The sequence below is a fragment of the Verticillium dahliae genome, genomic scaffold, assembly GCF_000150675.1.
Source record: "Verticillium dahliae VdLs.17 supercont1.1 genomic scaffold, whole genome shotgun sequence".
In the NCBI taxonomy this organism is placed as follows: domain Eukaryota; kingdom Fungi; phylum Ascomycota; class Sordariomycetes; order Glomerellales; family Plectosphaerellaceae; genus Verticillium; species Verticillium dahliae.
In genome coordinates, this window is record NW_009276921.1 from 1,590,777 (window position 1) to 1,606,629 (window position 15,853).

The following is a 15,853-nucleotide window of genomic DNA, read 5'->3' on the forward strand; positions in this document are numbered from 1 at the left end:
CAGGAGTTGACTAAGGTGAGGTAGATCACAGACAGAGAAACCTGGCAGCAGGAGGCAGGCAAGCAGTTTGTTCGGGTGCAGCATGTTGGTGTGGGGGGTCTGAGGGGGATGATGCGCGTGAAGCGCGATTCTGTGCAGCTACAGCCTCAGCCGGACTCAGCAGCATGGACATGGTGTATCATGGGAGGGGGCCACCACAGTACTTGCCCCAAAAGAGGCGGTGAAGTGGGCACTACTGCTCACCTGTCTGGGGAAAGGAAGACCGAGGCGTTGTTCAGGCACATGGTCGATGACAGTGGAGGGCGACGCGATAAGCCCCAGGGAGGTTCGAGGTCCACGGTCTGAAGCACATGGGGTTGTGCTCCTGCTTCACGCGCACCTCCCTGTACCTAGTGGCAGCTGCAGTTGCAGTGCTTTGAAATGCTTGGCTGTGGCTGCCCTCGACTTGCCCTGAACCTGGCCAGAACGGGCCTCAGCAGCGGCTTGAATCGCTTGAATCGCTAGTGCGTGGGGCCTCGTCCCTGTCGACTTTAAAAAGTGGCCATCAGCCAGTCCTGAAATGACCCCAATCAAAGATCGCGATGACCATCGATGCAGGCCAGAAATGGCACGGCTGGCCGCAGCACTCCCTTGCACCGGGCGATGTGACATGATGCGGCTACGAGTGCCACTCGACCGAACACTGGTCTGTCTTTGGCCCTTGACGGACGACGAGACGAAGGCGTGCTGAGGGTTCGTGCCGTCCGCCGGCCACAACATTGAATCCTTGATGTCTGCTGATATCATGACACCCACCACCTTGGCACTGAGTACCCAGCATGTCAAGCATCTACTGGCAATGGCGATGCGGGCTGTCCTCTTCGGCGAATGATGCGGGCGCGCCATACTCGATGGAACCCCAGATCACACAACCTTCGGGACTCCAGACCAACAGGCTCTCGTCTGATTGGACACCACCGTCACCGCCTCGACGTCCCCTCACCACCATCCCACACGCTTCTCTCCGAAGGGTGTGCTCCTCGATGGGGGTCAAGCTGCTGTGCGACGAAACGGGAGTGTGCCACGATCATCTGATTGAAAAAGCATCATGGCAACAGCGTTCTTCAAGTTTCGCTCAGTACGGCGAATGAATTCGATAGCCTAGATCATCATGTTGACATGTGCCCATTTCGGGGGAGACTGGAAGAACTATGGCCCTCTGACATTGTACTGCATTCTCCGGAGCTTCCAAGACATGGGGAATCAGAGCCATCGGGGAAAACACGAGACGGGCTTGCATGGGCTGCTGAGACATCAAGTCACACAAGTCAAACACTCACGCTCAACTTTGGCACCACAGTCCAGACTTCCCATGATGGGCGATCGGGGCCGCATCACAGTGAAGCACGTGAGCCTCGAGCTTTCGATCGAAGCAATGCAGAAGCAATGCACACTGGGAGGAGTGCGTGTGGGTGTGGATAGCAACGGAAAACTGTGGAACCGCGACTCGCGGCTTGAGGCACGCCAAAAAGACTTTTGAATTGTCGCGTTGATTTTGATCTGCGCTATTTCTGCCCGTGTTGGAGACGCCATGCCATACGGAGAGTGAAGGTTTTTTTTTTTTTTTGGTATTCGTTCTTCTTCGATTTTGCATTACAGTGTCGCTGAATATGTTTGGTGCGAGCACTGTTGCGGCAGCTAGTTGACCTGGCTGCGATCGAAAGCCAGATCGGTGCACGACGTGTCAAGGTGAGGTCGAAGGGCACCACAACGGACCAATCTTTAGGTGTCTTGGTAGATAGAATCCATGCGAGTTCCCAGAACAAAAGTGTGAGATGGTCTGTCGCACGGCAAGCCGATATTTTCAAAGCCTCTCACCCGATTCAGAGAGCGCTGGACTCAACGAGCTGGCGGTTGTCAATCGAAGATTCAATCCCTGCCAGGGAGGTGACGTGGTGACCCCCCACGGCAAACAAGGCCCAGCTCGCTCAAATGGTTCCTCAACCAAAGAAATGGAAGGCACCTCCCTTAAGGTTCAGGTACTACCAGCAGGCCCTGAGCACTCGAGGCTACCTTACCGCCTTGCTCTTCAGGGACAAGAGAGCCCCTTGAGCCCCTCTAATTGGTAGCCCGGCTCGCCGTCCACTGTAGCACAGTGAATCGTGCAGCGCAATTGGGCCGAGCTTAGTGGGCCGCATGCGTCAGGCAAGCGGAATTGGCCAATCCCGAGGCCCCAAGCACACAGGTCTGCCCGCTAAGAGAGGGGCTTAGGCCCAGGCGAGGCGAAGGCTGGCAGAACTGGAATAGAAGAAAAAAAGTTTTTGGCAGTGGCCGTTCTCGGTTCTCTCTCCTCCTTCTCCTCTCCTCCTCCTCCTCACCATGATCCTCTGATCTGCTATTGCCTTCCCTCTGATCTCTGGCTGCAGATGATCCCTGGGAAGACCAGGAAAACCTCAAACCCGAGACTCTGACCCTTAGAGCTCTCATACTTCTTCCATTACTCCCACCCGCTCTCGCGGCGAGCGAGCTCTGCCCCGCCTCCGTCATACCTTTCAGAATTGCCCCACGTCGAAGTACCGATTAGAGTCAGCAATCATGGCGGGCAAGACCTTCCCCCCCGCCACGGCACGCCTCGTCGATGCCAATGGCGTTGATACCGAGCCTCTCATGTGCCTCGAGCTGCCCGATGGCTCTGTCTACCAAGGCTACAGCTTTGGCGCCCAGAAGAGCATCGCTGGAGAGCTCGTCTTCCAGACCGGCATGGTGGGATACCCAGAGTCGGTGACAGACCCTTCGTATCGCGGTCAGATCCTCGTCATCACCTTTCCCCTCGTCGGCAACTACGGTGTTCCTTCGAGGGAGACTATGGACGAGCTTCTCGGCCACAAAAAAACCCGCCCATTTCGAGTCGAATCAGATTTCACAAAACCGGCCTCGTCGCCGCGTCCTAATCTGGCGAGGATTACTCGCACTTCCTCGCCGAGTCCTCCCTCGGCACCTGGCTCAAGGAGCAGGGCGTCCCCGCTATCTACGGCATCGATACCAGGGCCCTCACAAAGCGCCTCCGTTCCGAGGGCAGCACGCTCGGCCGCCTGCTGCTTGAGACCAAGCAGACCCTCACCAACGGCACAGCCAACGGTCTTGCGCCTCACGCCTCGTCTCCCAAGTACGAGACAATTGAGTGGTCTAACCCCAATGAAAAGAACCTCGTGGCTGAGGGTAGGTTTATGCGATTCACTCTGATTAAGCTTTCGCTCATTTCTCTCTAGTATCCATCAAGACCCCCAAGCTTTACAAGCCCCCTGCCAGCGTCACGCTGAAGAAGCACTCCTCGGGCCGCACCATCCGAGTTCTTTGCGTCGATGTTGGTATGAAGTACAACCAGCTGCGATGCTTCCTCAAGCGTGGCGTCGAGGTCCTTGTGTGCCCCTGGGACCACGACATCGTCGCTGCTGCTGACCAGTACGATGGTCTCTTCATCTCCAACGGACCTGGTGACCCTGCCATGCTTGATGTCACCATCAAGAACATCGCCGCTGCTCTGCAGCAGAACAAGACACCCGTATTTGGTATTTGTTTGGGACACCAGCTTTTGGCTCGTGCCTCCGGTGCGAGCACCACCAAGATGAAGTTCGGCAACCGTGGTCACAACTTGCCCTGCACCAGCATGATCACTGGAAAGTGCCACATCACTTCGCAGAACCACGGCTACGCCGTCGATGCCAGCTCCCTGACTGAGGGGTGGCAGGAGCTGTTTGTCAACGCCAACGACGGAAGCAACGAGGGCATCATGCACAAGAGCAAGCCCTACTTCAGTGTGCAGTTCCACCCTGAGAGCACTCCCGGTCCCTGCGACACAGAGTACCTCTTCGATGTCTTCATTCAGGCCATCACCGACTGCGCCACCGATGCCAGCCTTCTCAACTCCCCGATCAGCTTCCCTGGCGGCACCATTGAGGAGAACGAGCGCCTGCACCCTCGCGTCCACCCTCGCAAGGTCCTCGTCCTCGGAAGCGGTGGCCTCAGCATTGGCCAGGCCGGCGAGTTCGACTACTCTGGTAGTCAAGCCATCAAGGCTCTTAAGGAGGAAGGCATCTACACGGTGCTTATCAACCCGAACATTGCGACCATCCAGACCTCCAAGGGTCTCGCTGATAAGGTCTATTTCCTGCCTGTCAACGCCGAGTTTGTGCGAAAGGTTATCCAGTATGAGCATCCTGACGCCATCTACGTCACCTTCGGTGGCCAGACTGCTCTGTCGGTTGGCATTCAGCTGAAGGATGAGTTCGAGGCCCTTGGCGTCAAGGTTCTCGGTACTCCCATTGATACCATCATCACCACCGAGGACCGTGAACTGTTCGCGCGCAGCATGGACTCGATTGGTGAGAAGTGCGCCAAGTCCGCTTCTGCCTGTACCGTTGACGAGGCCATGGTGGCTGTCAAGGACATTGGCTTCCCCGTCATCGTCCGTGCCGCTTATGCTCTCGGCGGCCTTGGAAGTGGTTTCGCCAACAACGAGGCTGAGCTGCTCGATCTTTGCAACAAGGCCTTTGCTGCCAGTCCTCAAGTCCTCATTGAGCGCAGTATGAAGGGCTGGAAGGAGATTGAGTACGAAGTCGTTCGTGACGCACAAGACAATTGCATCACGGTCTGTAACATGGAGAACTTCGATCCTCTTGGAATCCACACTGGTGATTCCATCGTTGTCGCTCCTTCGCAGACTCTGTCTGATGAAGACTATAACATGCTGCGAACAACGGCCGTCAACGTTATCCGTCACCTCGGTGTTGTCGGAGAGTGCAACATTCAATATGCGCTGAACCCCTTTTCAAGGGAATACTGCATTATCGAAGTCAACGCAAGGCTGTCCAGGTCTTCTGCCCTTGCGTCCAAGGCGACTGGTTACCCGCTTGCCTTCATTGCTGCCAAGCTTGGTCTCGGTATTCCCCTCAAGGACATCGCCAACAGCGTCACCAAGTCCACTTGTGCCTGCTTCGAGCCCTCGCTCGACTATGTTGTCGTCAAGATGCCGCGTTGGGATCTGAAGAAGTTCACTCGTGTCTCCACTCAGCTCGGTTCCTCTATGAAGAGTGTTGGTGAAGTCATGAGCATTGGCAGGACCTTCGAGGAGGCCATTCAAAAGGCTATTCGTGCCATCGACTTCCATAACTTGGGCTTCGGCGCCACCAAGGCTCTGATGTCCCTCGATGACGAGCTCCAGACCCCGTCCGATCAGCGTCTGTTTGCCATTGCCAATGCCATGCACGCTGGCTACTCTGTCGAGAAGATCTGGGAGTTGACCAAGATTGACAAGTGGTTCCTCAACAAGCTCATGGGTCTGAACAACTTCGCCAAGGAGATGGGCGGCTTCAACATGGCCCAGATCACGCAGCGCCCCGACCTGCTCCTTCAGGCCAAGAGGCTCGGCTTCTCTGATCAGCAGCTCGCTGACTTCTGGAGCACCAACGAGATTGGTGTCCGCAGGATGCGTGAGGAAGGCGGCATCATGCCCTTCGTCAAGCAGATCGATACGGTCGCGGCCGAGTTCCCTGCCCACACCAACTACCTCTACCTCACCTACAACGCCTCGGAGAGCGATGTCTCTTTTGACGACCACGGCATCATGGTCCTTGGTTCTGGTGTGTACCGTATCGGCTCCTCCGTCGAGTTCGATTGGTGCTCTGTTCGTGCCATTCGCACTCTCCGCCAGACTGGCCACAAGACTATCATGGTCAATTACAACCCAGAGACGGTATCGACTGACTATGACGAGGCCGACAAGCTTTACTTTGAGAACATCAACCTTGAGACGGTATGCGACATCTACGCTCTGGAGAATGCAGGTGGTGTTCTCGGAGCCATGGGTGGGCAGACGCCCAACAACATCGCACTGCCCCTCTACCGTGCTGGCATCAAGGTTCTCGGTACCTCGCCTGAGATGATCGACATGGCCGAGAACCGTTACAAGTTCTCTCGTATGCTGGATTCGATTGGCGTGGACCAGCCCGCGTGGAAGGAGAACAGCAGTCTTGAGGATGCCAAGCAGTTCTGCAACAGCATCTCGTACCCCGTGCTTGTGCGTCCTTCGTACGTGCTCTCTGGTGCTGCCATGAACACGGTCTACTCCGAGCGTGACTTGGAGAACTACCTCGAGCAGGCTGTCGCTGTGTCTCGCGAGTACCCTGTCGTCATTACCAAGTACATTGAGAACGCTAAGGAGATCGAGATGGACGCAGTCGCCAAGGACGGTATCGTCGTTGGACACTTCATCTCCGAGCACGTTGAGAATGCCGGTGTGCACTCGGGTGACGCCACCCTCATCCTGCCTCCTCAAGACCTGGAGCGCGAGACAATTGAGCGAATTGAGGAGGCTACCCGCAAGATCGGCGCCGCTCTCAACGTGACGGGCCCCTTCAACATTCAGTTCATTGCCAAGGACAACGACATCAAGGTCATTGAGTGCAATGTTCGTGCCTCGCGTTCGTTCCCCTTCGTCTCCAAGGTCATGGGCGTTGACCTCATCGAAATGGCGACCAAGGCCATCACTGGTCAGCCCTTCACCGAGTACCCTCCCACCACGCTCGCCCAGAACTGCGTCGGTGTGAAGGTGCCCCAGTTCAGCTTCTCTCGCCTCTCTGGCGCCGATCCCGTTCTGGGTGTCGAGATGGCTTCTACTGGTGAAGTCGCCTGTTTCGGTGTTGACAAGTACGAGGCTTACCTCAAGGCCCTCATGTCCACCGGCTTTAAGATCCCCAAAGCCAACATTCTGCTGTCCATGGGCTCCTACAAGGACAAGAAGGAGATGCTGCCTTCCGTGGAAAAGCTCCAGAAGCTTGGCTACAAGCTGTTTGCCACGGCCGGAACTGCCGATTTCCTCCAGGAGCACAACATCCCGGTGCAGTACCTCGAGGCTCTCGGCGACGAGGAGGGAGATCAGCGGTCCGAGTTCTCTCTGACCCAGCATCTTGCCAAGAACACCATCGATCTGTACATCAACTTGCCTTCCAGCAACAAGTACCGCCGCCCCGCCAACTACATGAGCAAGGGGTACCAGACCAGACGTATGGCCGTCGACTACCAGATCCCTCTGGTTACCAACGTCAAGAACGCCAAGATCCTGGTCGAGGCCATTGCTCGTCACTTTGAGCTCAATGTCGGCAATCGTGACTTCCAGACCAGCCACCGCACCGTCTCTCTGCCTGGTCTGATCAACGTCGCGGCTTTCGTGCCTGGCATTGCCTCCTCCGGCACCAACGACCTTCAGTCGGTCACCAAAGCCTCGCTCCTGGCCGGCTTCAGCATGGTTCGCATCATGCCTGTCGGTGTCGAGGGTGCCGTGACCGACGCTCTCACCCTCAAGGTTGCGCAGAAGACCAGCCGTCGCGGAGGTTACTGTGACTACAATCTGTCAGTGTCGGCTACTTCGGACAACGCCGATCAGATTAGCCAGGTCGCTGGAGAGGTTGGATCGCTTTTCATCCCATTTAACCATCTGTCTGGCAACATCAGCAAGGTCGCTGCCGTTGAGTCTCACTTTGACAGCTGGCCCGAGCACAAGCCCATCGTCACCGATGCCAAGCTGACAGACCTTGCCTCGATTCTTCTGCTTGCGAGCCTGCACAATCGTCGCATCCACGTCACCTCTGTGTCGACCAAGGATGATATCAGGCTCATTGCACTCAGCAAGAAGAAGGGTCTCAAGCTGACCTGCGACGTGTCCGTCTTCTCGCTCTATCTCTCGCAGAAGGACTTCCCCGGCTGTGCCCTGTTGCCCACGGCTCAGGACCAGGATGCTCTGTGGTCTCATCTCGATACCATTGATGTCTTCTCCATCGGCAGCCTTCCTTACCAGCTGGCCACTTCTCTCGGTCACTCTGTCGATGCCGCCGTCGGTATTGCCGACGTCCTGCCCCTGCTGCTGACGTCAGTTACCGAGGGTCGCCTGACCATTGACGACATCAAGACCCGCCTCTACGACAACCCGAAGCAGATTTTTGAGCTGCACGAGCAAGTTGGCTCTGGCGTTGAGGTTGAGATTGACCGCTCCTACAAGGTGCCCTCAGCTGGTGCCTGGTCTCCTTTCGCGGGTCGCACCATGCGCGGCTCTGTGCAGCGCGTCACCTTCTACGGAAAGACAGCCTGCCTTGACGGCAACCTGCTGCCCAGCGAGCCTCTGGGCCAGGACATGTCGACTCACGGCGCCATGCCCATGTCCCCCCCTCTGAAGCCCACCGTGCAGTCTCTCAACAAGGTCATCGAGTCTCCCCGCGACAGGCGTTCTTCCATGTTCGCTGCGGGCCCCGCCAAGCTGCGTTCTACCGACACGGCCGGCCAGCTGAAGAGTCTTGAGGAGCTCGGTTCCCCCATGGTGCTGCAGCCCGCTCTCGGCTCCCAGCTCCAGGACCTCATTGCCCAGCCCTCTTCCTGGCGCCATCAGAACGTTCTTTCGGTTACGCAGTACACGCGCAGCGACCTGCACCACCTGTTCACCGTCGCGCAGGAGATGCGTCGTGGTGTTCAGCGTGAGGGTGTCCTCAACCTCCTGCGCGGACGCCTCCTCTGTACTCTCTTCTACGAGCCCTCTACCCGCACGTCCGCTTCCTTTGACGCTGCGATGCAGAGGCTTGGTGGCCGTACTGTGGTGATTTCGACGTCCCACTCATCGGTGCAGAAGGGCGAGACGCTCCAGGATACTCTCCGCACCCTCGGTTGCTACGGCGATGCCGTTGTGCTTCGACACCCCGAGGAGTCCAGCGTCGACGTTGCTCGCAAGTACGCCTCTGTTCCCGTCATCAACGGCGGCAACGGCAGCAAGGAGCACCCGACGCAGGCGTTCCTGGACCTCTTCACGATCCGTGAGGAGCTCGGAACCGTGCAGAACATTACCATCACCTTTATCGGTGATCTGCTGTACGGCCGCCCCGTGCACTCGCTGGTCTATCTCCTCCGTGACTACGGCGTTCGGGTGCAGCTTGTGTCGCCTAAGGCGCTCAGGCTTCCCGAGGAGGTCCGCAACTTCCTCAAGCAGTCTGGCCAGCTGGCCTGCGAGTCGGAGGAGCTCACGGAGGAGATTCTCTCCAAGAGCGACGTCCTCTACTGCACGCGCGTGCAGAAGGAGAGGTTCCCCTCGGTGGAGGAGTACGAGCGCGTCAAGAACTCGTACCGCATCGACAACAAGACGCTGCGGTCGGCGAAGAAGGACATGTGCATCCTGCACCCTCTTCCCAGGAACGAGGAGATTGCGCAGGAGGTGGACACGGACCCGCGGGCGGCGTACTTCCGCCAAGTAAGTGACACCCAGAGGGACTCGGGTGAAGAGGGAAAACATGCTAATCAAGTCACTAGATGCGCTACGGCCTGTACTGCCGCATGGCTCTGCTCGCACTCGTTATGGCGCCTTAGACGACTTTTTGGGTTACATTCAGGATCGCGTTCGGACATTCGGTTATGATGTGAAAAAAGTTTTTGATGTGCGAATCCGGATCACCAAGACATTAGGGAATCTGGTTTCTCTCTGTTTAGCATAGTATATAGCAGTAACCCCGCAGGTGCCTCACGGCGTCTCGTAACTGCATGTTGGGTGGGCGTAACTGCATACTGGCCGGATTTGATGTATGTGCGTACGTACATTCAGGTAGAGAGGCGTTGTATGCTTTTTTTCTTGTGGTCATCACACTCGTGTCCATGAGACCGTCATGTGTTGGGAGGCGTTTTAGATACCCATTGATTATACGTTTGTGTGTTCTGTCCGTTTGCGTATGTCGCGTATCGTGTGGTATCGTGTTGTATGTGTGTTGTGTGAACAAAGGGGGTCCAGGATGCTCCGGGGGTCTAGTTTGTTGCCTGGAAAGCTTGGTGACTCGTCTATGGGTGCAACCCATTTGGACCCTCCCACTGACCCTCCCATTGCACCCCTACCGACCCCCCCACTGCCCCTCCATGGCAAGCCGTCATCAGTCACCCCACCATCGTCACTACCTACCACGGCCACCAGCAACAGCTCACTTCACTGCTTGCATCCCGCAATTTGACATCTTCACCATCGTCAAACTCGCACCATTGTCCAAACGCCACACGCCGGCATCTCCAACAAGGTTTTCCATGCGTTTGACGCAAAGACTCCTATTCTCCAAATCCCTCACCATGGCCCTCCACCCGCCGAACGACCCCTCGAAGCTCATCTGTGCGTCTCCCACCCCACCTTGCCCTTTCCTCCCCGAACCTAGATGCCGCATCGCATGCAGCGCGTCGGCGCATTCCTGACAGACAAGCACAGTCGCCCCCGCAGGGTCCGAAGCCCACGGGCAGGCGGCGCAGTTCACGTCGCCAGCCCTGCACCGCGGCGACCTCGACCCGACGTCGCCGACGGCGCAGTTCCACGCGTGGTTCCAGGCGGCGCAGGCGGCGCCCGCCGTCGCGCACCCCGAGACGTGCACGCTGGCGACGGCGCACCTGCCGTCGGGCCGCGTGTCGGCGCGCACGCTCTACCTCAAGGAGCTCGACGCCGCGGGCGCCTACGTCGTCTACTCCAACTTTGCCACGTCGCGCAAGGCCGCCGACCTGGCGTCCAACCCGCGCGCCAGCCTCGTCTTCTGGTGGGAGGCCCTGCAGCGCCAGGTCCGCGTCGAGGGCGTCGCCGACCGCGTGCCGCGCGAGCAGAGCCAGACGTACTACGACACGCGCGTGCGCGGCAGCCGCCTCGGCGCCTGGGCGAGCCGCCAGAGCCAGGTGCTCGAGGCCCAGGGCGACGGGGACGACGGTCGCGCGCAGCTCGAGGGCTGGGTCAAGGAGGTGGAGGCCCGGTTCGACGGCGAGGACAAGATTCCTGTGCCTGAGTTTTGGGGCGGGCTGAGGATCGTGCCGGATCGGGTTGAGTTTTGGCAGGGCAGGGACAGTCGGTTGCATGATCGCTTCGTGTACGAAAAGGACGGCGAGGCCTGGACACTCAACCGGCTGAGCCCGTAGAACAGAGAAACAAAGAAAAAAGAGGACGAGTGGACGGCAGTTGCTGGGCTTTGCATGTGAATCCTGCCAGCTCGGACGGACTGACGATGCGGCCGTCGTGAGGCTCATGAGTTCACAAGAAGAGAAACCCAAGAATGGGACAGAGATAAGTAGTATGCCGTTAGGTCTGAAGTATAAACATTAGAAATAGCAAGGCTATAAGAAAGTATAGAGGGAAATCGCTGGTTCTCCGTCCCATGTTCCGATCCCCATATGTGCATGCCGCAGAACGCCGAACCTCGATCCGCGCCTCCGAGTCCATGATCCCAAACCGATAGAAAGATGATGGTGAACAAATGTGCACTATGTGACCCCCCATATATGACCCGATATCATTTTGATGCACGCGAAACGCCTTTACCAAACGCATCCCATGCGTGGTGTCGAATTCGCCCCATATCGCTAGTGCCACCAGTTGAGTCGTAAAAAATGCAACATTAAAAAATTAAGCTTCGAGCTCATCGACACAATGTAACGCCCGCGATCTAGCTCTCCTCGCCTACGGGAGACAAAGAGCCAAGAGTGGCCGATCGTGGCAGGGATAGGTAGTCGCTCGCCGGCGAACCACCGCCGTCTTCATCGTACACTGGGGTGTCGACAGGAGTCAGCTGCAGGCCAAGGCCAACGACCGCAGTGCCAACGCTCATACTCTTGCTTTTGCTGTGGCCGCTTCCGTCACTTGCATTCTTCTGCACAGGTCGTGGGGCCGGCCGGTAGTGCCGTGCGGCGAGCTGCATATCGACCAGCGTCTCGGTAATCAGGTCCTCGTCGTCAGCGAGTGGCTTGATGCGCCAGTTGAGGTTCTCGCAGATGCAACGCTCCGTGACGTTGAGTTGCTCGCAGGACCAAATGTTGCGTCCCCACGAGGCACAGTAGTATGCAGTGGGGTCTTGCTGGTCCTCGGTAAACTTGGCGGCTATGACCAGCGCAGCAAGAATGATGAGCTCGGGCTGGACAGAGTCGATGTGCATCTGGCGCTGCTGGAAGAAGGGCCCCGCGAGAGAGTGGCGCTTGCTAGGCGACAGGCTGGGATCGGCAATGAGCGGGCAGGAGAGGCGCCAGGCGAGGGCAAACTTGGAGTTGAGAGAGTCGAGGATGCAGGATGCGAGGGCGATCGACTCGAGAGGCAGGGCGGTTCGTGCAAGGAGCGATTGGACAGCACTGGTGGAGGGCGTGCGGAGAGATGCCGAGGTGGGGACGAGGTTGATAAGATGAACGGCAGGGCCTGCAAAGACGCTCTTGTCAGTACACAACCGAATCAGGCATGTTGGGAGGCAGGTGCGCATACCGAGGTACTTGTCCTGGAGCAGCTCGGCGTCAAGCCCGTCGAAAGAAGCCTTGGGGCTGTGGTCGGCTGAAGAGTTTCGCGAGGACAGCGGTGGTGTGGGGAGGTTCGACAGCGGACGGTAGGTGAAGTACATGTCCTCGACTTCGTAGTCGTCGTCTGAGACAACCGCGGCGTCTCGTGCCATGTTGCCCATTTTGACGCTGGCTGCTGAGAGGCTGGCTGACAGGTGGACGGAGGTATAGATGTATGGATGTGAATGTTTCGGTTCGGTTCGTTCCCGTCACACACCGACTCGCAGAAGAGCCTTTGCCAATGATGACCGAACTTTCTTTTGAACGTGAGTGCCTATGGCTGGGCCTGCGGTGGTGGCACGACAGGGTCGACTCTTCCAATCCTCAAACGTGGTGCCCGCACTGAGACACTGCTCATATTTTCGCCCCAGAACGGATCAAGCAAGGCTCGTGTGGTCAGACTCCAGTCAGTGGCGAAAGCTTTACGACTATGGATTCTGGTTATTGACGATTTTCCCGTAGGCTGAATTCGAAGGATAATGTGGTAGAGCTGCGGAGCGGTCGACTGCACCCGGGGGGGAGGGGGAGGTTCGGTGGTATATATATATATCTGTGGCCTTGTTCGGAGGGGGGTGTGGATTGGGAGGGGGTTGAGAGCTGCTTTATTAGGGGAAGAGGAAACACGAGGAAAATGACCCGAGCTCTTGCTTGGCTGAGAGAAGGAAGAAAGGGGATGGAGATCCACGAAGGCCCCGGGTTAGCTCCTGGTCCGATGCACCTACTACAATGTGCAAGGCCCACGGCCAGAGGGCCCTTGGGGCCCTCCCCTCTCAAAGACTCAAGGCCTTAGGCCCCCTGGCCCGAGAGCCCACAGCCCGAGCTGGAGAAGTGAGCGCGAGCACGTCAAAGGCGTGCTGAGGAGAGGCTGAAGCCCACTGTGAGTTGTGATTCTCGATGGGGGTAGTGCGTCGGCGGTCAAGCATGGTACGCGGGTGTACCCGATGCTCTGCGTTCACCGCGCATGACCGAAGGTACCCTGCGGTAGTGCCCTGAAACAGCCATATTTTCGGTTGGCCATGGCGGTGATGGCGCAGCCGGCAGGTGGATGGATCCAGGGCCCAGCCAGGGGACCCCCTTCAGAGGACAAGCACCGAACTTTACAGGGCCTCTTTGGCGCCAAGGGTTTGCCCCGGTGCAGAGTGACGATGGGGCAGGCGTGGCGTCAGGGGCAGGATATCAGATCACTCTTGCCAACCTAAAGTCCCGTCCCTTCACAATACTGATTCAGGGCTGCAAGAGCTACCACAAAGACAAAGCAGGTGAGAAGCTACCTAGGAAGGTAGCAATGGTAAGGTAAGGTAGGTACCTTAGGTAGGTACGTAGCCAGCCAGCCAGAGACGGAGACAGAGACAGACACTGCAGAAAGACATGCACCGTGACCACCACCATCACCAGCGACCTGACAATTCGTCCGATGATCGCTGTTCATCACAGGCACCTCGTCATCATCTCCAATCAATCACTGACCTCCCGTTGGCATGCCTTCGCCAATCAGGGAAATGGGTAGCGTGACGCATGAACTGATGACATCGCCATGGACGTACGTCCCCCATCCTTAGGACAGGCAAATAAGGCAACGCTGTGCTCTACAAACTGACAAGCATGTGTGTTCCTACAGTAAACTGCCTGATTGACTTTCAGGAACAAGAGCTCCTCTCCACCCTCGATCCCTGCCTCTCGAGCTCAACCCCAGCGGCGCCACATCTGCGATGATGATGTCGCATCTGTCCCTGAACCTTGAGAGGCCTTTGTACATGTATGCCAGCGATGGCGCAGGAGATTGGGATCAGTCAACGATGTGCATTGGCAGGTCCCTTGATTCTGGGCAAAGCCTATACCGAGATGCACACACACACAAACACACACTGGCGTCAAGGGCAGTGCGACACCAATCCACTCGCTCCTACTTGAGAGACGAACTATCGGATGTCTGGCATTCGTCTTCCTTGCCGCGAGTCCCGTCAGGCGGGTTTTTGGTGCCGATCAATTCGTCGCCCTCGAACTAGCTTGTCCCATCTCCACAACGCAGTCAACAGTCGAACAGCGATTCAGCGATTCAGCGAAAACGAAAATCGGACAAGTGAGCGGCTTTCCCCAGATACCGAGACCAAGGAGACTTTCCAGACTTCAGCACGTTCAGGTCGAGCCCACTAACGGGCTGCCAAGCCACCACCACGACGCCCATAGGCAGATTTTCGACGCCCTTTCTACCACAGAGACCAGTCAACCAGCCAGCACATGTCTTGCGTAACGCCATTGCTAGGGCTGAGGATCACAAAGCCGTCTCTCAGCTCACAACAAAGACTCACAACAAAGAAACCACATCGGCGGTACAAAGAAATTATGACAAGGCATGGTGCATCGGATTGGGGTTAGCCGTCCCAATTGGGACCGACTCGAAAGAACATTCTCACTTCCTCCAGACACAGCAAGACACAACTGTCGGCCTTGCATCAACAACCGCTACTTGCATCTTGTCTGGCCCGACGAGCGCAAGTCCCTTTCCTCGGCAGAGAGTCACCCAAGGGAGAAGAAACCGTTCATCGTGCTCAGGACAGTAGAGCCCACGTTCGCTGACCACTGGTTGGGCATCTACGGCCGCAATCGCCTACCTGCATTCGTCACCGCCTTCTTTGTCATGCAGTTGAACTCTGTACTAGAGACGCAACACGATGCACAGCAGTCGCATGAGCCAGGGTTCACATAAACTCGATATCGGAGTAACTCAACTCTCACCCAGTAGCCTCAACGTGGCTTCAAAGGCGAAGTGCAACGCAAGATTGAGCTGGAGTGACTCGACACGGAAGCCAGGCTCGGGACCGACGTCGCATCGAACCATGCTCAAACGCAAACAGCAATGCATCACCAACTGTGCACATGTTGGAAAACCCCTCGCCCCACTATCCAACACAATCTTTCGCTAAAAATCCTAGTCTCCATCGTGGGTCTTACTACCGGGCCTTGCGGGCAGATCACCATCAACTCCGACCCAAAGCTCCGAGCAACGCCAGTCGTGTCAGCGGGCTCTTGTAGGGCACATTCCAGCAGCTCGTGTACCGTGTCACCTAGCACCTTCGTCCAAACTTTGACCCTCCTACTTAGACATCGGCAGACCTTGTTCACGGGCGCCATCCAAAACCTACCTGACATTGAATAGCGACCGGCCAACGTTGTGAGGGTACCTACTTTTTTTTTTTGCGATTCTAGCGAGCGCCACATGAGGGCATCGAGATCCGAGCAAGCCAGCACGAGCGCCAAAGACCCGGGTTTTTGGGGGGTGAGACAAGTTCTCACAGTTGAATGTGTAGCGAGAAACCCGTTCGGGAACGAGGAGAAGAAACACTGACACAGCACACACCTCACGCTAATGTCAGGTCTCATTCGGCAGTAATTGTAATCCTCCGGTTGTCATGGCCGACTAACGACGTGAATGCCGTCGACCTTGAGTACAGGAAACCCATATCGCGCCGCAGTGGCGCTTTTTGTATCGGACGAAGCTGCAATATCAGCC

The 15,853-nt window shown here is 57.1% G+C and overlaps 5 protein-coding genes across 5 annotated transcripts; 4 read left to right on the forward strand and 1 right to left on the reverse strand.

Annotated features, from left to right (window-relative positions):
• Nucleotides 1–818: 818 nt before the first annotated feature.
• On the forward strand, nucleotides 819–1,944 carry VDAG_00476 (uncharacterized protein; the record flags this gene model as incomplete). Its single annotated transcript, XM_009651853.1, has 2 exons — nucleotides 819–1,055; nucleotides 1,340–1,944. 2 exons carry the CDS (start codon nucleotides 819–821, stop codon nucleotides 1,517–1,519), a joined length of 417 nt encoding a protein of 138 aa, XP_009650148.1. The 3' UTR covers nucleotides 1,520–1,944.
• A 630-nt stretch (nucleotides 1,945–2,574) lies between these two features.
• On the forward strand, nucleotides 2,575–9,381 carry VDAG_00477 (pyrABCN; the record flags this gene model as incomplete). The annotated part of the gene is made up of 4 exons (XM_009651854.1): nucleotides 2,575–2,886; nucleotides 2,940–3,198; nucleotides 3,249–9,265; nucleotides 9,325–9,381. The coding sequence occupies 4 exons, from the start codon at nucleotides 2,575–2,577 to the stop codon at nucleotides 9,379–9,381; spliced, it is 6,645 nt and encodes a 2,214-aa protein (XP_009650149.1).
• A 741-nt stretch (nucleotides 9,382–10,122) lies between these two features.
• VDAG_00478 (pyridoxamine 5'-phosphate oxidase) lies at nucleotides 10,123–10,944 on the forward strand (the record flags this gene model as incomplete). Its single annotated transcript, XM_009651855.1, has 2 exons — nucleotides 10,123–10,162; nucleotides 10,256–10,944. The coding sequence occupies 2 exons, from the start codon at nucleotides 10,123–10,125 to the stop codon at nucleotides 10,942–10,944; spliced, it is 729 nt and encodes a 242-aa protein (XP_009650150.1).
• Nucleotides 10,945–11,106: 162 nt separating this feature from the next.
• On the reverse strand, nucleotides 11,107–12,464 carry VDAG_00479 (uncharacterized protein; the record flags this gene model as incomplete). Its single annotated transcript, XM_009651856.1, has 2 exons — nucleotides 11,107–12,208; nucleotides 12,272–12,464. 2 exons carry the CDS (start codon nucleotides 12,462–12,464, stop codon nucleotides 11,469–11,471), a joined length of 933 nt encoding a protein of 310 aa, XP_009650151.1. The 3' UTR covers nucleotides 11,107–11,468.
• A 604-nt stretch (nucleotides 12,465–13,068) lies between these two features.
• Nucleotides 13,069–14,083, forward strand: VDAG_00480 (uncharacterized protein; the record flags this gene model as incomplete). The annotated part of the gene is made up of 3 exons (XM_009651857.1): nucleotides 13,069–13,170; nucleotides 13,328–13,635; nucleotides 13,984–14,083. The coding sequence occupies 3 exons, from the start codon at nucleotides 13,069–13,071 to the stop codon at nucleotides 14,081–14,083; spliced, it is 510 nt and encodes a 169-aa protein (XP_009650152.1).
• Between the last annotated feature and the right edge of the window lie 1,770 nt (nucleotides 14,084–15,853).